The 23696-nt window shown below is 39.2% G+C and overlaps 1 protein-coding gene across 5 annotated transcripts in view; it reads left to right on the top strand.

The window, feature by feature from the left end:
- arhgef9a (Cdc42 guanine nucleotide exchange factor (GEF) 9a) overlaps nucleotides 1-23696 on the top strand; it is a 261197-nt gene that overhangs the window by 176501 nt on the left and 61000 nt on the right. For all 5 annotated transcript variants that reach the window (XM_073058044.1, XM_073058047.1, XM_073058048.1 and 2 more), the window contains one exon: nucleotides 23143-23386. In XM_073058044.1, coding sequence (XP_072914145.1) covers nucleotides 23143-23386 — 244 coding nt within the window. The remainder of the gene's footprint in view (nucleotides 1-23142; nucleotides 23387-23696) is intronic.

Genomic DNA, 23696 nt, shown 5'->3' with positions numbered 1-23696 from the left:
CTGCATCCTATCAATGTCTCTCTGCAATCTTCGACAATCCTCTACACTATCTACAACACCACCAACCTTTGTGTCATCTGCAAACTTGCCAACCCACCCTTCTACCCCCACATCCAGGTCGTTAATAAAAATTACAAAAAGTAGAGGTCCCAGAACAGATCCTTGTGGGACACCACTAGTCACAACCCTCCAATCTGAATGTACTCCCTCCACCACGACCCTCTGCCTTCTGCAGGCAAGCCAATTCTGAATCCACCTGGCCAAACTTCCCTGGATCCCATGCCTTCTGACTTTCTGAATAAGCCTACCGTGTGGAACCTTGTCAAATGCCTTACTAAAATCCATGTAGATCACATCCACTGCACTACCCTCATCTATATGCCTGGTCACCTCCTCAAAGAACTCTATCAGGCTTGTTAGGCATGATCTGCCCTTCACAAAGCCATGCTGACTGTCCCTGATCAGACCATGATTCTCTAAATACCCATAGATCCTATCTCTAAGAATCTTTTCCAACAGCTTTCCCACCACAGAAGTAAGGCTCACTGGTCTATAATTACCTGGACTATCCCTACTACCTTTTTTGAACAAGGGGACAACATTTGCCTCCCTCCAATCCTCCGGTACCATTCCCGTGGACAACGAGGACATAAAGATCCTAGCCAGAGGTTCAGCAATCTCTTCCCTTGCCTCGTGGAGCAGCCTGGGGAATATTCCATCAGGCCCCGGGGACTTATCCATCCTAATGTATTTTAATGACTCCAACACCTCCTCTCCCTTAATATCAACATGCTCCAGAACATCAACCTCACTCATATTGTCCTCATCATCATCAAGTTCCCTCTCAGTGGTGAGTACCGAAGAGAAGTATTCATTGAGGACCTCGCTCACTTCCACAGCCTCCAGGCACATTTTCCCACTTTTATCTCTAATCAGTCCTACCTTCACTCCTGTCATCCTTTTATTCTTAACATAATTGAAGAATGCCTTGAGGTTTTCCTTTACCCTACTCGCCAAGGCCTTCTCATGCCCCCTTCTTGCTCTTCTCAGCCCCTTCTTAGGCTCCTTTCTTGCTACCCTAAATTCAATAGACCCATTTGATCCTTGCTTCCTAAACCTTATGTATGCTGCCTTCTTCCACCTGACCAAATTTTCCACTTCACTTGTCACCCATGGTTCCTTCACCCTACCATTCTTTATCTTCCTCACCGGGACAAATTTATCCCTAACATCCTGCAAGAGATCCCTAAACATCAACCACATGTCCATAGTACATTTCCCTGCAAAAACATCATCCCAATTCTCACCCGCAAGTTCTAGCCTTATAGCCTCATAATTTGCCCTTCCCCAATTAAAAATTTTCCTGTCCTCTCTGATTATATACTGCCCTGAGATTCATTTTCTTGTTGGCATGCACAGTAGAACAATGAAATACAATAGAATGGAGAAAAAACTACACACATAGGCTGACAAACAACCAATGTGCAAAAGAAGACAAACTTTTCAAATACAAATAATAATAATAGAATAAATAATACTGAGAACCTGAGTTGTAGACTCCTTGATAACCCGCCTCACCTTGCTTTGACAAACCCCATCAATATATCCTTCTATTTCTTCCTTTCCTATATGCCTACATAATTTTCTTTTGAAAGCACCTTTGCTTTATGCTTCACGTACGTGCTCTGGTGGCAGGTTCCACACTTCACTGCTCTCTGGCCAAAGTACTCAGTGCTGGGTTTATTCAGGGCTAGGAGCTTCAGCAATACCTTACCCTCAACTCTTCCATTTGCACACTGCATGCACTGGCTAAGCATGTGTACAGTGGCAGGACAGGGTATTTACAGTATATTCAACTGCGTTGGGATGGAGTGCAAGGGAGAGTGTTTGGGCTAATGAACAGCATGTGTAAATGAGCGAAGACAACTGAAAGGTCAAATAAAATAGTTGACACCATGTGAAAATAGTGCAGACAAAAATTCGGTATGAGCATATCAGTGTATATTCTAAAATAATTTTCATGACCTACAGTATGGTTTTTTTAAACTTGTTCCTGAAATTAATGAAAATGGATGTAATATATTATGTATTCTAAGTATTCTGTTACAAAAATGACAAGAGTTAATTAAGGATTTATTTTAATTTTATTGTAACCACTGGTCTATGGGAAATACTTGCAAGAAAATATTAACTCAGCATAGTTTTCCCAAGGTGTGCACAACCCTGCACTAAAAGAGCATTTTCATGATATTGTTCTAATGATTTTCAAAGGTCAGTGGTGTGAGTGAGGACTACCTGGTGGACAGGTAGTTTCAGCTATGGTGCTGGATAAAGGAAGCCTCCGTGTGAAGCCTGATTAAAGAAGTTAATCTCATTTCTCCTGTTTTGTACTCATTTGTAACTGATGAACATGGAAAGAAAACTCTTTTCAAATAATTTCTTCTGCCATTTCTGACCACTTTAATTGAGATGAAATCTGCTGAAACATCTTGGGGGAGTGGTGACTGCAGTTCCCCCTTGGATCAATCTACTCGAGGCAGAGGAATTTCTATGGCCTTTTCTTTATCAAATTATTCTCTTCCTCTTGCCTCCTGTGCTCAAAAAAGTTGTGCTGGGAAATGCATGGCAAGTGCCTTTCTGTCTTCATATCTCTGATGTGCCTGCATCAACTTTGATACATAGACAGAGAAGCTATTTAATTGTGGAAGGTATGCATCTGTCCACTCATCCATGGACTCAACATGAGGCAACTGGTTGGTGATTAACAGATGTTTTTTCTACAGCCCAAATAACCTATTCCAGTAAAATTTTCTTTCTTTCAAAGAGCCAATTCCTGCCAATTACACACAATATCAGTTGTAATGCATTGATTTCTCTAAATAAAATCAAATGCAAGAATATCACTATGATTATCTGAATGTGATCACCCTTGTACAATCCTCCTTGTCATAGCTGGCTCAATTTTTAAACCCACTTTCCTAACAAAAAAAAGAGAAGCAAATATAATCCCTCCAGTTATTTTCTACCTTCCAAGCTATTTGGATTCAGCCACCAATCTGATGGGCAATTTATCAATCTCTTCAAAGCCAAGCATACTTTTCATCACATTAAACACGATTTGTTCGGTCAATACCAATCAAGCAGAATTTCACTGGAAACTGATTTTTGGGAATGATCCAGTGCATTTTACTTGTCAGCTAAGGAAGAAGAGAAGTATATTTAAAATTTTTGTTTATGTGACTGGGAGCGTCTGGAATCCCATTTTGAATTCACTGAAGATGGTTGTCACTTTCCTTCCCAGAAATATCCCATTCCTCTATACTATAACAGCCTTGGAACCCATTTCAAGGCTCCACTTTCCACCTTATTAATCTTTTAGTTAGTTATGTTCTGTACAAGTGGCAGACCTGCCACCATCTTTAAGTTTGCTGCTATTATGAATGTTGTTCATTAACAATGGGTGGTGGCTCTCCCCTTGGAATTTACACTAGACATGTTAGCATTTTGCATTTGGAGAAAGATCAGACCGTGCCTTTGATTTTGAGTAAGTTATTACAGGAGATGCAGATGCCCCTTAATGGGAAGACAGAACAGGACTTTATAGCTGGAAACATCTAAAGATAGTTCAGGTACATTTTTCGAGGTATACAGGATTGCCTCAGGCTGATTTTAAGCTTTTAAACATTAAGCAAGATAATGAGAATTTGTTTTCTCATCATTCTGAAAATTAAAATGATGTTCTGTTTGCCTAACATGAAAATGATGGGTGTTGTTGCATATACCTTTGCTAGCAAAATATAAAGTTCTTTGATTGTCAGGAATAACTTAATCAGCAGAAGTGTAATCATATGAAAGGTTTTGTTTTACTTTAAGAGGGCATTTATTTCAGAATTGTTAAAATGTCTTCTCAAAGGACATCTCAAAAAGTTATTTCAAAGTGAATTTTTTAATACATTGAACAATTTTCCTTTGTCTGCTTCCTGTCCTCCATTATTCTATTAAACATCCATTCTTTGGTGGAGTGCAGTTTTATAATCTCTAGGTATTCTTCAGTATCCCAGCGTTAATCTTGATTTCAGGATCAGGGTGCTATTCAACCATGATAGGCTTCACAGGTAATTCTTTCATTAACTGCTATCTGCATATCTCTTCTGTGTCACTGAGTAATGCAGATGAGGTGTAATCTCGGTTGCTATTCTGCTTTCTGGTCCATTACACTAGGGAATATTGCACTACCACTTCAGGCATTCTCTCTAACATCTAATCAACATAGATCTAAATAAGAACTAAATAAGAAGGATCTAAATAAAAACTTCCTTAAATTCACTGCTTAAACTACTGAGCTTCTATGTAAATCACATAATTTCTGATGCCAAGTATTGATCTTAAACAATTAGAGACTTATCCAAAATAATTCTTGGCATCTGTCTTTTGAGTAGCAGATGCACAGTTCAGACTACAACAAATCGAGCTAATCCGTTGTTAAATTAATTCCTTAAAAACGGATAAATGTTTAGTGATGAAGAGATAAATATAGAAGTAAAGAAAATGTCGTCGTGCTTTTGGGGCAACCAAAACTATCATGGAAATATAACAAATCAAGATGAACATTGCAGTTTTGAATGTGAGAAAGATGAGCTCTTGATTGGATTCTTCTTCTACTGGATATAGGTTGCTGACAGCAGCTTGCCAGAGTCCTCTAGTCTTTCAAGTTGTCTCCAGGTGTGGCCCTTCTTTGAAGATCCTTTCTCTCCCAGAGATGAGATCTTTGGAGCTTTTGGTGGCAGTTCTGCATCCGGGCTTGGGTCTGTCCATGACAGATTTCCTGATTTGTCTTAAAAATATATTAAATAATCTTTATCTTCAATCTGCTTTATAAATAAATTGAACATATGCACTTGGAAGGCAAGATTAGTTAGGAAATATTAAGTTGTTCTTCAATTTCTTGTTTCAGAAGCATGCCCTTATTAAGTTGTCCTTATGGATACAGTTCTATTTGAATCTACAACTCAGGAGGTGTTGGATCCTGATACTTTTGTGATCCAAGGGTTCTTAGTAAGTCAAAAGAGAAACATAAAACTTGTTGCTTATGATCATTTAATTGTGTTTTATAAGAGCAAAGAAGAAGAAGGTAGAAACATGGCAAGAGACAAGTTGAGGGAGAAAGAATAAAGGCAGTATGGTCTTCTCATACCAGACTACTGATAACAGAAAATTCATTTGATAGCAGTTAACCAATAAATAGCCACCTCTAAAACCAAGAAGTCTCCAGAAAAATATGGTGTCAACTGTAACCACAAGACCATTGTGTATACTGTATATACTGCAGGTGATTATATAAAAATACAAACAAGCATAAGAAAGTTAAACTGCAGGGAATATAACCATTCTGCACCCCAATTCAAATGAGGACACAACATTGACTAAAAACGTTTAACATAAGGATAAAATTCTACACATGGGAATTTTTTCATTCCTGTGATTGTGGAGACTCATGAAAGTAAATGAGAGGAACAGGATGAGCAATGACTTTATTGAATGGGGCTGACTGTTCCCTTCCTGTTTTTATTTCATTTGTTCTCACTTTAAATATTTAGGGGGTGTTGATTGAGGGATAAACATAGGCTAAGACATGTTATTTCTCTTCTTTGAATTATGCATGGGTAATTACAATCTTTAAAGAACCAGAGCAGGCAGACAGAAGCCCATATTAAAGTTTTATCCAAACAACTGCATCTTTGACAATTGGCATAGTCCCTGGACTGTCAGCTATAAACTGTTCAAATTTTGCTGTGGATGCACAGGAGAACTTTCTTAACTGATTAAAACTGACAAATTAATGCAAAGTTAGCTCTAAATATTGTCCACACTATCCTCTGTGTTTTCTCTGGTCATTTTTGGAAGCATTCAGTATTCTACTGTGGAATTATTTGACCTCTGCAGTACTATGTAGGAGTTCCATGGATCATAATCACTACAGGTTTAAAAAAAAATATTGTTAATTACAGAGGGATTGCATGTTCTTGTCAAGTATTAATGCCTTATGATTAGTAAATTAACCACAGCAAGCAAATCAATTAATTTTGTAGCAAGCATAAAGTGTTCATTTACTATAAATGTAACAATGCAAAAAAGTGTAGTTTTTATGCATTAAATGCATAGATAGTCTGATCACATCTGAAACCATCTGTTTATGAGAAAAAAAATTCCCCAGTTGTCTTTTCCTTCATTTGAAGATACAGATTATTGATTTTTAGCTTGTTGCAAACTGACTTAAGCCCTCACAAATCTTGGACAATATGTTGGTTTTAATATCGGACATTTTCTAGAGAAGTAAGTCCAGTCTATTTACTCATGGAGAATAGCCAAGAATGTAGGTAGATGGGAAGGCCATTTAAGAGAAGAATTAGGCCATTTGGCCCATCAAGCCTGTGTCACCATTCTATCATGGTTGCTTTATTATCACGCTCATTCTCCTGTCTTCTCCGTGTAATCTGTGATGCCCTGATTAATCAAGAAATCTATCAACCTCTGCTTTAAGTATATCCAATGACTTGGCCTCTACAACCATCCATGGCAACGAATTCCAAAGATTTAACATGCACTGGAAAAGAAAATCCCCCTCGTCTCTGTTCATCCTTCTATTCTGTGACCAGTGAAGTTCTTCAGGGGTCGGTGTTGAAACCACTTCTTATCACATTATTTGTCAATGATTTGGATGACAGAATTGATAGCTCTGTGACCAAGCCTGTGAACAATATGGAAACAGGTGGAGGGGCAGGTAGTGTTAAGGAAGCAGGGAGTCTGAGAAGGACTTAGACAGATTTGGAGACTGGGCAAAGAGGTAGCAGATGGAATATAGTCTAAGAAAATGTATGGTCATGCACTTTAGTAGGTGGAATAAAGGCACAGATTATTTCTAAAACTCAGGGATGCAAAGGGACTTGGGAGTCCTCGTGCAGGATTTTGTAAAGGTTAACTTGCAGGTTGAGTCAGTAGTGAGGAAAGTAAATGCAATGTTAGCATTCATTTTGAGTGTACTGTAAAAACAAGGATGTAATACTGAGGCTTTAAAAGGCACTGGTCAGACCACATTTGGAGTGTTGTGAGCAGTTTTGTGCCCCTTATCAAAGAAAAGATGTGCTGGCATTGAAGAGGAGCAAGAGGAGGTTCACAAAAATGTTTCAGCGAATGAAAGGATTAACATATGAGGAGCATTTGATGGCTTTGGGATTGTACTCACTGGAGTTTAGAAGGTCGAGCGGTGATCTCATTGAAACCTATTGAATATTGAAAGGCCTTGATAGAGTGGATGAGGAGAGGATGTTTCCTATAGTGGTGGAGTCTCGGACTAAAGGGCACCACCTCAGAATAGAGGGACGTCTATCTAGAACAGAGATGAGGACAAAATGTTTTTAGCTAGAGAGCGGTAGATCTGTGGAAGTCATGACCACGGATGGCTGTGAAGGCCAAGTCACTGGGTATATTTAAAGTGAAGCTTGATAGGTTCTTGATTAGCTAGAATTATGTGGAGAAGGCAGGAGAATGGAGTTGAGAGGGATGATATATGAGCCACGATGGAATGGCAAAGCAGACTCATTGGGCTGAATGACCTAATTCTGCTCATATGCTTTCTGTCTGGTCCTAGGAAACCCTTCACGTCTGGAGCCAGTTCTGCCAATTGATTAGGTCATGGCTGATCATTGTCATGTTTTGGAATTATGTAATGCCTTTATTGAACACAAATATGTTATTCTCCATTGTAAAGTTTTCAGTTGAAAAGATTTTTGGGAAGGCATTGAGAGCTAGAGTCAGAACACCAGTATTCCAGTACTCCTTTTGTGAAGAAGTCCTTTGTGATATCTTACTGAGTAGACTGACTCAATTTTTAAGGCTATGTTCCTTTTTTTCTGAACTCTCCTACCATTTAAAAAAATAATTCAAAGGGTGCGGATTTGGCAGGCTGAGCCAGCATTTAACTGCCCATCCTGAATTGTCTAAGAAAAGGCTGTGGTCACTTCCTCCTTGAGCTGTTGCAGTCTTTAAGATATGGTCATACCCAGAGGCGTGTAAGGAAAAGAGTTGCAGGATATTGACGCAGTGACAGCAGGAATAGCAGTATGTTTCCAAATCAAGACGATCTGTGGTTTGGAGTCAAATTCCATGTGTAACCATGATCCTTGTCCTTCGATCTGGTAAAGGACAAATTGTGGGTTTGGAAGGAGCTGTCTATGGACCTTGGTGAATAGCTGCATTGTGTCCCATGGATGGTGCAAATTGTTGCACCAGTGATGAAGTGAGTGAATGATTGCAGATAGGATAGCTACTCAATAGGCTGCTGTGTCCAACATTGTGCCGAGCTTCTTGAGTGTTGTAACTGCACTCATCCAGACAAGTGGAGAGTTTGCCATCAGACTCCTGCCTTCAGCCTCTAATGCACACTGTGTTTCTGGCTGCTCCAGGTCAGTTTCTGGTCCATGGTAATCTCCTGGGTAATGATAGTAACATCCGTGAAAGTCAAACAACTACTAGCTAGACTTTCTCTTGTTGGATGTCTTTGTTGCATGACATTTGTCTGGCTGAAATGTTACTTGCAGCCTATCACCTCAGGCCTGGATGTCATCCAGGTCTCGATGCACTTGGACGTGGACTGCTTCATTATCTCGAGTCGCGAATGGCGCTGAGTATTGTGCAGTCATCAGTGAACAACCCTATCTCTGACATTATGACTGAAGGACGGTCATTGATGAAGCAGCTGAAGATAGGGGGTGGGGAAGACACTACCCTGAGGAGCTCCTGCAGGGCTGTCCTGTGACTGAGATAATTTACCTCCAGCCACCACAGACATCTTAGTACTAGGTTTGATTCCAACCAGTGGAGGGTTTTCTCACTGATTCCATTGTCTTCAACATAAAAGGGCTCTTTGAAGCCACACTCGATCAAATGCTGTCTCGATGTCAAGGGCAGTTACTGTCAGAAGTAATAGCTTCTCTCCATCTATACTTCGAAGTCCTTTAATAATTTCAAACACCCTAATTAGATTATTCCTTAATCTCATGTACTGTATTTAAAAGGATAAAAGCTTATCTGTTGCTAGGCTGGCTTCAGTTTAATTCTTTTATCTCCAAAATCATTCTCATGAACCAGCATATCAGCCCCTTCCAAAGCTAGTATATCCTTTTTTTGTCTGTTTTCCCTTTTTTCTCCCCCCTCTCCCTTCCTGCATATATCATGTAAGTTTCATTTTAAAATCTGGTTTACAATCAGTTCATTTTGCCTAGCATTTATTTCCTGTGGGGATCCCATTAACGAAGTATGTTTTGAGTGGATGGCACGGGCAGCCTGTTGTAGTGATGCGAAGCATACAAATGTGTATATTGGATGATGAAAGAACTGGGCTTATTTAAGATACAGTACAAAAGAAAATAATTTCAAGCTCAAGTTTAATTATCATTCAGCCATACATGAATATAGCCAAAGGAAACAGCATTCCTCTGGGGCCAAGGTGCAAAACACATTACTAACAGCACACAGCACAATGAACATAGCACAAATAGCACACATGATTATGATTTCAGAAAAACATACACAAAGTGAAAAAAAATAATGTAGCCAAAGACCCCAAGTGACATGACTGTAGATTGATGATATGTCGCCCTGGTCCAGCTTGTTCTTCCACTGAGTGGGCACTGGCGGGCTGCACTGATGGAAGGGGATGGCCCCAACCCAGTACAGATTCCAGTGAGGCCACTGCTCTCTCCCATACTGCCCTGGCATCTCCTCCCCTGGGCGAATGCCAAAGGCAACCCTACTGCAAGAGCCTCGTCCTCACCAAAACTGAAGCACTGAGGCTCGATCTCCTTTGGTTTCGCCAGTGAAGCAGGTGAACTGGACTTGTGATATTCTGGATTATCAATGTTCAACGGGTCCTGTGATCTCAATAAAAACATCCAAGGCAATCACGCACTCCATTTGTTGGATCGTATACCGTCTCAACACAACAGTATGCTACAAGTCCAGTGCATCGAAAATCACAACAATAACTGTAAACAGGGGAGACTAGATTTCTGTATCAAGCATCCATAAAAATCTTCGGTCATCACAGATGCAGAATAGCCGTGTGGGTAAATTACAAGTGAAAACAGTATACTAATCCTTTTTTCTCCTCTACCAGTGCTCTATCACACAGCAGAGAATTGTATGACTGAGCATTAGCAGAGAAGAAAGGATTAGGAACGTAGAAAATAATAATGAAATATTCAGCAAAATGTAATTCCTTCTGTGTTTTTAATGCTGCATGTGTGGTAAAGCACATTTTAGAAACCAGTATTATTTTATATACATTTACCTAGTTTCTCAAAGTCAATTTTCTGGGAATAGGTGCACTCGACAGTTCTATTATTTGCAGTGATTGGAGGCACATTTCTTTTGCCTGAGCTGCTACTCCTAATCAGATCTTGGAACTACAAGGACCAGTTTTGAGAGCCTCCAGCATGATTTCAATTTTAACTAAATTGGTCTGAATTAAGTTACTTTACCACAAATTGTTACTCATTTATACCACATTATTGCTAAGGTTATAAAGGGAGCCAGAACTCTCGATTAAGGGACATCTTATATATAAGCTGCTCAGAACAATTTTCAAGCATCCCAGAAGCATTTTAGTGAAATCAAGCAAAAGTCACTATTGTACAACTTTGTTGAGCCATTTCTTATATAACACCTTAAAATCATATTTTAACATGGCTAAGGGACATGAAAATGTTGGTATTGACTGAACCTTCATTGCAATAAGTCACATTTTAATGTTTCTTCAACATTTCTCAAAGTCGAGCACGACTCATGGCTGACAGACGAGATTGCTTATCTGCACATCTCTAATATTGTAAGCAAACTATTTTAAATAATGCTGGCCTGTCTATTAACTAACTGTTAGCAGAGTGCAAAACAGAAAGGCATACACAGAAAATATCAGAACAATCATAGTTAACTATCTATTATAATAAAAACAGGTGGAAACACACAACTTGACTTAGTTTTATTTAAGTCAGGATTCCTCTTTTAAGAAGGGTGGAATACTGGGAAGGGGATTCTGGGGCGAAATTGAAAAATCATGAATAGCACTGTGCTTTATTATCAGGGGAGGTTGAGAGAGCAACTTCAGCTGAATTTTTCTTTTGCTTGCTGTCACAGTGTAAAATGAGTGGGAGGGTAACAAAAAGCTGCAGCAGTTCTGAGCCAACGACAGAGAAAATCGGCAGGGTGAATCATGATTAGCCCATCAGATCTGATATGCCTAAATGTTGAAATTACCTTCTTAATGTGGTATTTGTCTCAAACTAGACATGAAGCTATACTGATATTATGTGCAAAGAGATTAACATTAATTTTGAATTTATTGAAATCTCTTTTGAACACATTGCATCAATAGCTAGATATCTAATACTTCTTATGACTTGAGACTGGAGATTGTGAGGAAATTTGATAGCCGAACACTAATCATGCATAGTGATTATTACTCTAGATCAGACTGTTAATTCTTTGTACAAATTTTCTGATGTTCAGAGGCCAATGCTTGGGTGATGGCTTTACCCCTTCAATGAATAAAGGAATAGTTGTCTTATATAAAATTGGCTAGAGGTTTAATGATCCTTTTCAGTTGGTTTCAGGAATCGCATTTGGATGAGCAGAGACTGTGTGATTCCGTCAAAGTACCCATCCGCCCACAAGCTGCAGAAGTATATTATGGAACTGATTTAAATTTGTGGCGAACGTAGTATGGAATGACTGCCTCGCATCAACCGGGCCATCATTCACACATTTCTCATGGCCTGATTTTCTAACTGGAGCTGGGCCCTTCGGAAGGATTAGGACCAGCCAGGTGTACAGCAGATTTTTGTGGAGCTGCTGGCCAAGGCAAATAATGATGGTAGAACTATCAATAAGGTGGCCTTTATTGATGGCAGTCAAATCCCAAATAGCAGTGGCTGGTACCAAAATGTATCAAAATTCATACTTAGCATGTTTAATCCTTAAGGGTACACTACTATGCGGTATGTAATAGGCCAGTCTGCACACAGAACAAACTGTGCTATATTCCACTGACCCATCGTTGCATATGCTAAACTCGTAACACTTGAATATCTCTGAAGGACTGAATTGAAAAATTATTTTATGTTTATGTTTAACAAAGCTCATGTAAGATAGACCATATAGGAGCAGTATGAGGCCATTTGGCCCATCAAGTATGCTCTGCCATTCAGTCATGACTGATACTTTTTTTGCCCTCCTTGGACCCGCTCCCAAGCCTTCTACCCATAACCTTTAATGCCATGGCCAAATAAGAACCTATCAAACTCTGCCCTAAGTACACTCTACGACCTGGCCTCCATAGCAGCCTTTGGTAACAAATTCCACTAATTCATTATCCTCTGGCTGAAGAAATTTCTTCCCATCCCTGTTTTAAATGGACGCCCTGAGGCTCCATCCTGAGGCTGTGCCCTCTTCTCCCAGACTCCCCCACCATGAGAAATATCATTTCCATATCTGCTGTCTAGGCCTTTCAACATTTGAAAGGTTTCAAAGAGATCCCCCCCCCCCACCCCATCCTTCTAAAATCCAGTGAGTTCAGACCCAGAGCCATCAAACGTTCCTCATATGATAACCCTATCATTCCCGGCATCATCCTTGTGAACCTCCTCTGAAACCTCTCCAATACCAGCACATCTTTTTTTTAGAAAAGGAGCCCAAAACTGTTCACAGTACTCAAGGTGAGTCCTCACCTGTGCCTTATAAAGCCTCAGCATCACATCCCTGCTCTTATATTCTAGACCCCTTGAAATGAATGCTAACTTGGCAATTGCCTTCCTCACCACCGACTCAACCTGCAAATTAACCATTGGGGTGTTCTGCACAAGGACTTCCAAGTCCCCTTGCATCTCAGATTTTTGGATTTTCTCCCCATTTAGAAAATAGTCTGCACATTTATTTCTTTGACCTAAGTGCATGACCATGCATTTTCCAACATTGTATTTCAATTTTCCACTTTTTTGCCCATTCTGCTAATCTGTCTAATTCCTTCTGCAGCCTTCCTGTTTCCTCAGCACTACCTGCCCCTCCACTAATCTTCATATCACCTGCAAACTTGGCAACAAAGCCGTCTATTCTATCATCTAAATCATTGATATATAGCATAAAAAGAAGTGGTCCCAACACCGACACCTACAGAACATCACAAGTCATTGGCAGTCAACCAAAAAAGGATCATTTTATTCCCACTCACTGCCTCCTGCCTGGCAGCCAATGCTCTAAACATGCTAATAACTTTCCTGTAATACCATAGCCCTTAACTTGGTAAGCAGCCTCATTTGTGGCCTTCTGAAAATCCGAACGTACAACATCCACTACATCTCCTTTATTTAATGTACCGGTACTTGTAATCTCCTCAAAGAATTCCAGCAGGTTTGTCAGGCAAGATTTTCCCTTAAGGAAACCATGCTGACTTTGTCTTATGTTGTTCTGTGTCACTAAATATTCCATAACCTCATCCTTAACAACTGACTCCAACATCTTCCCAAGGTGCAGGATAGCTGCATTCCAAAAACAAAGAAATACTCAAATGGCAAAAAGTACAAACATAGCTGACAAGGGAAGTCAAAGCTAATGTAAAAGCAAAAGAGATCAGGCTAACTGGTCTATAATTTCCTTTCTGCTGCCTTCCTCCTTTCTTAAAGAGTGGAGTGACATTTGCAATTTTCCAGTCCTCTGGCACCATGCCAGATTCGAATGATTTTTGAAAGGTCATTTTTAATGCCTCTACAATCACTACCATTACCTCTTTTAGAACCCTGGGCTGCAGTTTATCTGGTCCGGGTGTCTTTTGGACCTTTAATTCTTTCAGATTTTTGAGCACCTTCTCTCTTATAATAGTAACTGCACTCACTTCTCTTCCCACACACCCTTCAACACCTGACACACTGCTAGTGTCTTCCACAGTGAAGACTGATGCAAAATACTCATTTAGTTCATCTGCCATCTCTTTGGCCCCGTTATTATTTCTCTGGCCTTATTTTCTAGCAGTCCTTTATCCACTCTCATCTCTCTTATTTTTTTTAATATACTTGAAAAAGCTTTTTCTATCCACCTTGTTATTGTTTGCTAGCTTGCTTTCATATTTCATCTTTTCCCTCCTAATGATTTTTACTTGCTTTCTCTAGGTTTTTAAAAGTAGTACAATCCTCTATCTTCCCGTTAAGTTTTGCTTTGTTGTATACCCTCTCTTTTGCTTTTATATTAGCTTTGACTTCCCTTGTCAGTTTCAGCTGTACTCTTTTGCCATTTGAATATTTCTTTGTTTTTGGAATACATCTATCCTGCACCGTCCTCATTTTTCCCAGAGCCTTAAGTCATTACTGCTCTGCTGTCATCCCTGCCAATTTACTTTGGTTAACTCTTCTCTCATACCACTATAATTTCCTCGACTTCGCTTAAATACTGCTACATCAGACTTTACTTTCTCCCTTTCAAATTTCAAGTTGAACTCATTCATATTGTGATCTCTGTCTCCTAAGAGTTCCTTTACCTTCAGCTTCCTTATCGCCTCTGGTTCATTATATAACACCTAATCGAGTATAGTTGATCTCCTAGTAGCTCAATGACAAACTCTAAATTGCCTTCTCATAGGCATTCAACAAATTCACTCTCGAGATCCGTCACCAACCTGATTTTTCCAATCTATCTGCATGTTAAAATCTCCCAAGACTATCATAACATTGCACATTTGACACACCTTTTCTATTTCCCATTGTAATCTGTGGTCCACATCACAGCTACTGTTTGGAGGCCTGTATAAAACTACCATCAGGTTTCTTTTACACTTGCATTTTCTTAACTCAACCCATAAGGATTCAACATCTTCTGTTCCTATGTCACATCTTTCTACTGATTTGATGCCATTCTTTAACAGCAGAGCCACACCATCCCATCTGCTGACCTTCCTATCCCTCCGATACAACGTGTAACCTTGGATATTTAGCTCCCCAACTACAACCATCTTTCAACCACGATTCAATGATGGCCACAACATTGTACCTGGCAATCTGTAATAGTGCAGCAAGATCATCCACCCTATTTCTTATACTCCATACATTGGGATATAACATTTGGAGTACTGTATTTGCTACTCTTTTTGATTCTACACACCTAATGCACTGATACTCACCTTGCTGGCCTGCAATTTTGACCTATCATCTGCCTGCCCTTCCTAACTGCAGTCTGACTGCAGGCTGCCTTTGCTTTTTTACCATCTGTCCCATCTTGTTCCTTCACTCCAGTTCCCACCCCCCTGCCAAATTAGTTTAAACCCTCCCCAACAGCTCAAACAAACCTGCCCACGGGAATATTGGTTCCCCTCTGGTTCAGGTGCAACCGGTCTCATTTGTACAGGTCGTACCTGCCCCAGAAGAGATCCCAATGATCCAAACACCTGATGCTCTGCCCCCTGCACCAGCTTCTCAGCCAGGCATTTAGCTGTCGAATCATCCAGTTTCTATCCACACTGATGTGTGTCACAGGCAGCAAGCCAGAAATGATGATCCTGGAGGTCCTGCTTCACAACTTTCTGCCTAGCTCTCTAAGTTCTCTCTTTAGGATCTCTTTGCTTTTCCTTCCAATGTCATTGGTACCAACATGTACTAAGACATCTGGCTGCTCTCCCTTCCCCTCCAAAATGCTGTGGATTCAATTCAAGATGTCCTTGACCCTGGTATCTGGGTGGCAACATACCATCCAGGTGTCCCTTTCATGTTCACAGAATCTCCTGCCTGTTCCTCTGACAATTGATTCCCCTCTCACTACTGCTTCCCCTTTTCCTCCTACACCATGGCCCCATGTTCAGTGCCATTCCCCTGGGAATACCTCATTTATAGTTTGTGTCATTGTAACTCCTCCCATCCAGCCCTGATAAATTGTGATCTTTATGTATTTGCTGTGTAATGTTGTATCCTTCTCTCAAACCACAATATTATTTACTCTCAAGATAATTTCTGTATACATGGAAAAAGGCTGAACTAGTCAAAGTCTTCAGGATTGCTGACATACCCACCATGTACATACACCATGCCATGATCACTGCTTCTCCTAGAGAATTCAGTTCTCTAAGTACTTTAAATTAGATTGCTGCTCTGTTATGCCTTAAGCAGTAACGTTCCAACTCAAGACCGTAGCAGTGTTCACGCCTCTTTGGTACTGCTGGATTCTCAGGCAAATAGCTGAGGGACAGCTACCAATACTATAGGCAATCAATGCCCCATTGGCTAATACAGCTCATTAAAACTCATATCACATGATGTTTTAAGTTCTTAATGGTGCATTAGCCTTAAAACAGTACATGTTATACCAGTGGTAAAACAAAAAGACTGGGAGTACAAAATAAATGTGGGAAAAGGAGGTATGATCAGGTTCACAGGTTCAGAGATCAAAATCCAACAAGAATTTAGGAAAAAATCTTATATCAGCAGCTCTATTGCTCCAGCAAATTTTAATTATCATTTAACATGCTGTAGTATACACTCAGTACTGACAATATTCTGGAACAATGATTTCAGAGGTGATTTACACCCCCCCCCCCCCCAATTCTGCATCAGAGGTTGATTCATGTAACGTTTCATCTGTGAATCTCCAGTGGGGAAAAAAATGAAAGGCAGCATGAGCCAAATTTCAAATGTTTCAAAGGTACATTTAATGTCAGAGAAATCTTTACAATATACATCCTGAAATTCTTTTTCTTCACAAACATCCACAAAAACAGAGGAGTGCTCCAAAGAATGAATGACACTTAAACATTAGAACCCCAAAGTCCCACCCAGTACCCCCTCCCACACATAAGCAGCAGCAAGGCAACAACCCCCTCCCCACCAGTAAAATGTATCAGCTCCCCCACTGAGCACTCAAGCATGCAGCAAAGCATCAATAAAGACACACAGTACCCCAAAGACTACTCGTTCACTTGGTAATTTGACATACCACAGGCTCTCTCTCTCTCTCTCCTGAATAAGGGCAAAAGAGGTGTCCCCATTTCACAGCGAGAGGGGAGACGTAACAAACAACTTGCTGGTTAAAAGTCTGTTCCTTTGCTTTTTCCAAGCTCTGTGCCCAAAGCACTTGGATCTCTGGGCACACAGCCAGCAGCCAACTTGCTGCTTTCGATCCTCTGTGTTCTCCCGCAACGCACCACTTTTCTGCGGCGGCACACACCTCAAGTCCACCTGCCTCCAGAGCCACGAAATCCCAGAATCCTGAAGGCGCGGTCTTCTAGGCCACATCCTTGACATATCAAATAGCAGCCAGTCGTGAAACCCCGAGAGCGGGTCCCATTCCTGCAAAGAACCGAAGTCAGCGTGTAACTCCAGGTCAGGGTCTTCATAGAGCAACCTGAAAGGGTAAAATAGAGACGTTAAAGATAGAAATAGAGCTTTTTCCGAAGATGCAAGCGAAGGAATCACCGTTAGGTGCCATCGTCCTCCTAAACTCTCAGCTCAGGTTTACTGAAGATTTACACTCCAGACTGTCTGAGAATCTTTTTCACTCTCTTAATCTTTATGCAGTCAAAAGAAATTAAGTATGTGGGGAAAAATGCTAAAAATGGGAGAAATAGAACCGAGTGTTGAAAGTACTCCAGCAAGTCAGTAAGCTACAGTGCAGTGTTAATATTTCAGGGCAGTGACCTTCCGTCAGATCTATTGAAGTTATGATGTCGTCTGGTGAAATCATTAATCTGATAAGTTAACAGTTACATTCTCGACCAAAACTGTCTGATCTTCTGACTATAGCAGTTTCTATTTTTTATTTCAGATTTCCTGCATCTGAGGTTTTTTTGATATTTTTGCAATGGCTGTTATTCTGTTAGAGATGTGCCTTATTCTTTTTTCCACGCAAACCAACAATAAAATGCTCACTAACATTTGCAAATATGGTGAGGGAAAATGCACAAAGCCTCACCAGATTGATTCCTGGGCTGAAATGTGTGCCCTACGAGGACAAATTAGGCTGAAGCGCCTATTGACTTTGCTTCTGGACCTTAGGAAAAATGAGTGGTGAACTGAATGAAATATATAAAATTTTAATAAAGTTTTACAGGGAAGATGAAGGGGTAATGATTCTCAGCTGAGCAGGAGCTGCAACAACCAAGAGTTGTCAGAGAATGAAATTGACAGGGCTTTGCCCAAGGTGGCTTTTATGGAGCTCCCTCAAGTTATTGCTTCAAGAGTCTTAGATTTCTGTAGCAAACAATAGCAGAACAATGCCACATCCTTCAAGAGAACCTGCAGCCTTTTATGACAGCTAGTCACTTTCTGTTAGCACCTTGGCATGAAACCTTAATTTCATTGCTCTCTCCACAACTACTGCCTGACCTGCTGTATATTCTCAACTTTCTTTGTTTTTATTTCATATCTACAGGATACACAGTGTTTTATTTTCCATCATCTTAAATACACACAGCATCTTTAGACTTGTCCTAAATAACCTTTCATGTAAAAGTCTGAAGTTCTGCTGATTTTTGAAAAGTGATGTTAACTAGCAGCACTTGTACACCCTGTGAATTATACGTGAATGCTGAATTCTTCATTGAGTCACATTCTTCGGTGTTTTTACAATAAGCATATGGTTCTGCTCTTTGTTTCTTCCTTCTGAAAATGTACCATCTCACAGTTAAGTATATTAACTTGCATCTGCCACCTGTTTGCCCATCCTACTGTTTACATATTCTTGAAGACTTTTCTGCCTAGATTAAAAGGCAAGAGCTCTAAGAAAAGGTTGGACAAACCTGGGTTGTTCACAAGAGAACACTGGAACCTAAAGGGAGAAATCAGTGTGATTTTTAAACTTAAGATAGGCATCGATAGGGTAGTCATTCGGACAATTTCCCCACTGTAGAAATGCCATACAGCAGAGACCAAGTTTTTGAGGTTTTTTCTGGGGGCATGGAGATTCAAGGTGACATGGAGGCAAGTTTTTTTTAATGCAGAATGGTAGATACCTGATATAGGTTTCTAGGAGTAGTAGTGGAAGCAGGCAGTTTGACAGAATTTAAGAGGCTTTTAGAAAGATAAATGAATATGAAGGGAATGGAGCGATATTGATGACAAACAGGAGGAGCATATTTAATATAAATTTACATCATGATCAGTAAAACATCATGGGCTGAATGGCCTGTGCTGTATTGTTAAATGTTTCAAATATAAAATAAACACAAATTGTTTAAATTACTGTTAATTAACAAGGTGGGATGCACTTTACTTCAACAATGCTAAAACTGTTTTAAATATTCTACCTTCATGGTGGTGCATAGAACATGTTGAACTCTTTGTGACTGTGATTATAATCATATCAAAACAGAATTCATACTGTAAGCAAAGGTGAACCTCACTCTTGTATTAAAAGAGGAGTCAGAACTGATAATGGCAACATAATCATTGCCAACATCAATGCTCAGGTTCACAAATGAAAAATAGGGTCTAATATTGAATATGATCACAAAACTGGAACCTAGTAAACAAGTAGTACTCTTGAGTCAGGGGACACTGGGCAAAAAAAGATGAAAGAAATATTTCTTAGTTACTCTGACTTGATGAACTAAAGCTTCAAAGCACTAACTCCTGTGAGCCCAACAAAGCAAAAGTTGCCACATTTCAGTATGAATGCATGTTAAGAAAAGTGCTTAAGTTCATATGAGAAGACCTCAGACCAATAGTAGGAATCAAAAACTTTATGAGAAAGCTTGTGAATAAATATTTATTTTGGATTTCATTATCAGGGGAAGGAAATTTCAGCTATACTTTTATGGCAGATTTTTGGAGCTAAACTATTCATGACTGGTTAATGTAGCAGTAGTGTTCATTTGTAAGAGGCACTAAATGAAGAATTTTTCAACATTTCCTCCCACTCACTGTCCTCTATCTCTTAAAAGAGACAATGTAGTATATGCTATGCAAAATCACCTCAGTGTTCCCTTCCAGCTGCATGCCAAGCTGATACTAGAAATATGTCACAATTCCTTCATTGTGCTTTTCAAAAATCAGTAACTCCTTCCCTATCAGAGTTGCTGGAGCAGTTCATCAGATAGGTTGCAACAGTTCTTAACGGCAACTAATGTACTCAATTCCAAAAAATGCCGGAACTCATGAATGAATAAAAATACATTTTGGGGTTCTGTATGTCTTTTCCTGGCATGAAGGCTTCTTAATAGAGCGAGCATCATTTGTTTCTTTTGCATTTAGCAATGCGGCAGGCTCTAATATGAAAGGTGCTCTCCATGACTGACTTGTCACCCTATTTCCAGTAGCTGGCTCCATTAGATGGACTCTTAGTCTTGTTATGATCTTATATTTTAAATTCTATCTGCACTGTGCTTTTTGGTAGCTTTTACACTTTATTCTAGCACATGCACTAATTATTTAATCTGCATAAATGGTATGCAAGAGAAGCTTTCCACTGTATTGTTTCATTACAATAATACATCAATACCAATACCAATTGGAGTTTGATATTGCAAATAGGGGCTAGAATACTAGAATAGGGGCAAATAGGGGCTAGAATACTATTTTGCCAGTAAATGCTTCAGTCATCACAATGCAGGCTTCAGTCCACAGGAAGTATCTGGTGATGGGAAAATTAGACTTAGATTTTTAAAGTTAGAGAGGTATTGCCGGGTAAATGTTTGTAACACTCTTCCATGAAAAGCATCTGACGGTATGTCATCTGTTAATATTAAAACTGAGATTGATAGAATTATCTGATGGAGACTAGGAAAGGTATATTGAGTGAAATCACAAGCAATTTGATACCATTGCAAAATAGGCTTGTGAGGTTGAATGGTCTTTCCTGTTCCTGTACAGAAGGGGCTAAGCAAAACCTCGAACTAAATGTTCTTTCAGGGTCAACAAAGAAGCTCCTATTATACGTAAATCATTATTAAAAGCAAAGCTCAACACTGCTTTGCAAGTGAAGACTACAAGTCAAAATTAAATAGCTCTTAGTATTCACCAAGGTAAAAGGAACAGAACAGAATGCAAAGTTAGGCATATTGGCAGGCATGTACATTTAAAGCTAATTCATGTTAGAAGCTGTTGATGTATACAGGTTAAACAACTTGGCAATCAGCTTTATCTGTAAATGAAGCAAATAAGTTTATAATGTTATTCAAGTTAATGCATAACAAGTTTTGTAGCTGAGCAGACCCACTGTTTATTATTGGTCTTTGCCCATCTAAATCCAAGTCCTTCACATTTTCTACTACAGAATACTGCAAATTTAAAACCTGTCAGACATTGATAGGAGTAATAAAGAGGAAAAATGCGTGGGAGCATGACCATTGTTTGATCTAATGACAGCATTTCATTTCCTATCCAAATGTGATGGTTCATCAGGCATACCCATTAGGAGACCTCATTGTCTTTGATGACTGAGTGAATCAGACCAAGTTTTTTTTAAAACTTTTGTTTTTGGGTTTATGTTTTATGATTTTCTCTAATATCTTGTTTTACCAATTTGCTTATTTTCTGGCTGCTTTGTAAGACTTGTGTCCTTGTAATTGTGCTGTGAATGGAATATGCTATGTGCAGAGAACAAGTACTTATATTCTTAACTGGGGAATATTCCTCATATGCACTGAATGTAATGTAATCTCCCTTGTTCTGAATGATTTTGCTGCACTTAACTCACAAAGAAAGCCTTTCACATTTAATTATTTGTGTGGCTACATAGCTTAAGTGACATATAATCCTCAGAACTCAGGCCATGGTATATGAAATTGACTTTATTCTATGCAGCAATAAATGGATGATATTGGAAGTTAACTTAGAAGGAACCTTGATTTGTTTCAGTGTCAGATCACTGGTGCCAACCTCCCACTTGGATGATCTTATAAGGAATATTGCAATAATTTTGAGGTGGATAATTACTCCTACTAAAATCAAGCTTTATAAGCACAGACTTGTCACCACTCTTTATCTTTTATTTTCCCTTTTCCCTGGTGTATATTAAAAATAATTTATTCTGAATTTGAGTCATCAGTGGCAAAATGATGATTAACCTTCTTTATAGTGATGATTCAATGTAACTAAATAGCATTGTAGAATCTTCTCTGGCAGTTAGAGGTCAATGTATTGAAATGGGGCTGAAGTCATGTGCTAAAATTAATTATTTCAATCCTAAGTAACAGGAAAAGTTTAACTGGTGTCAAAAAATGTTTTTATTTACTCAACCTTCCATCATTAGATTTGAGAAGATGTTTGCTTGCAAATTGCTCCAGTTCAATGGATGACAAGTAGAGTAACATCAGTGGCTACTTTAAAGTAACTCCTGTACTTTATAAAGTGGCCACTGAGTGTACTCATGGCTTTCTGCTGCTGTGCTCCAATCACTTTTAGGTTTGACATGTTGTGCACTCAGAGATGCTCTTCTAACACGTGGTTATTTGAGTCACTGCTGCCTTCCTGTCAGCTTAGACCAGTCTGGCCATTCCTCTCTGACCCCTGTCATTAACAAGACATTGTTGTGCCCATAGAAGTGCTGTTTACTGGAACTTTTTTCTCTGTAAAGTCCAAAGACTATTGTGTATAAAAATCTCAGAAGATCAGCAATTTCTGGAAGATGCAAACCACTCTGTCTGGTATCAATAATCATTCCATGCTCAAAGTCACTTAGTTCATATTTCTTCCGCATTTTTATACTCGATTTGAATAATAACTGGACCCCTTGTCTAAGTCTGCATGTTTTTGTGCATTGAGCCACATGATTAGCTGATTAGATATCTGCACCTAAGAGCAAATGTATAGGCGTACCTGGTAAAGTGACCACTGAGTATATGTTTAACTGCTTTTTATTTGTAGATTATGTTGTTCATTTTGCTCCATCATATTAAAGCACAAAGGAAAGCCATTTAGTACCTCTTGCAAATCTCATCAATTTCTACAGTATATAATTTGAAATTGCATGTTTTGTATAAAAACTCCGTGTGTAGTCAAAAGTTGGTTCTGTATTATTTAAAACAAAACTACTTTTCCTGATAAATGTCAATCGTTTCCAGTAGTGTAGTAGGCTGTTTATACTAAAACATGTCGTTTCTAAATTTCTTTCCTCAAGGATTTGATACGACGGGATATCCTTTACTACAAATGCAGAATTGATATGGACAAGTATGAAATGAGTGACATTGTCGATGGAAGAGATGATGAATTTAATGTTAATGCCAAGAATGCCTTCAAACTAAAGAACAAGGAGACAGAGGAAGTGCACTTATTCTGTGTAAAGAAGCCAGAAGAAAAGCAAAGATGGTTACGAGCACTTCACGAAGAGAGGAGGATGGTTCAAGAAGATGAAAAGATAGGCAAGATAATTTGTTATTTCTCCTCCTCTACTGAAAAAAATTTGCCTGATAATGTCACGTTTGTGGTAATAATACTCGAGGCGCTTCATATTATTAAAATTGTGCAGAGCTGTTGATTACATGGATTTTGTATCAGTGAGGTAAATGAAGGAACTGGGATAATAAAGATTGGATTAACTTTTGAAATAGCTGTCAGTACAAAAACTTTGAGCTCTAGAAGTAATTATAAGTAATTTTAGATTGACAGAAAACAGCAGGAGAATGGTGGTCAAGCAGTGGCTCAAACGTCCAAATTGATGTCTTTTCTTTT

Source organism: Hemitrygon akajei, chromosome 10, assembly GCF_048418815.1.
Source record: "Hemitrygon akajei chromosome 10, sHemAka1.3, whole genome shotgun sequence".
Classification (NCBI taxonomy): Eukaryota; Metazoa; Chordata; class Chondrichthyes; order Myliobatiformes; family Dasyatidae; genus Hemitrygon; species Hemitrygon akajei.
The sequence above is the reverse complement of the archived record's forward strand: the minus strand, read 5'-3'. Positions and strand labels throughout refer to the sequence as shown.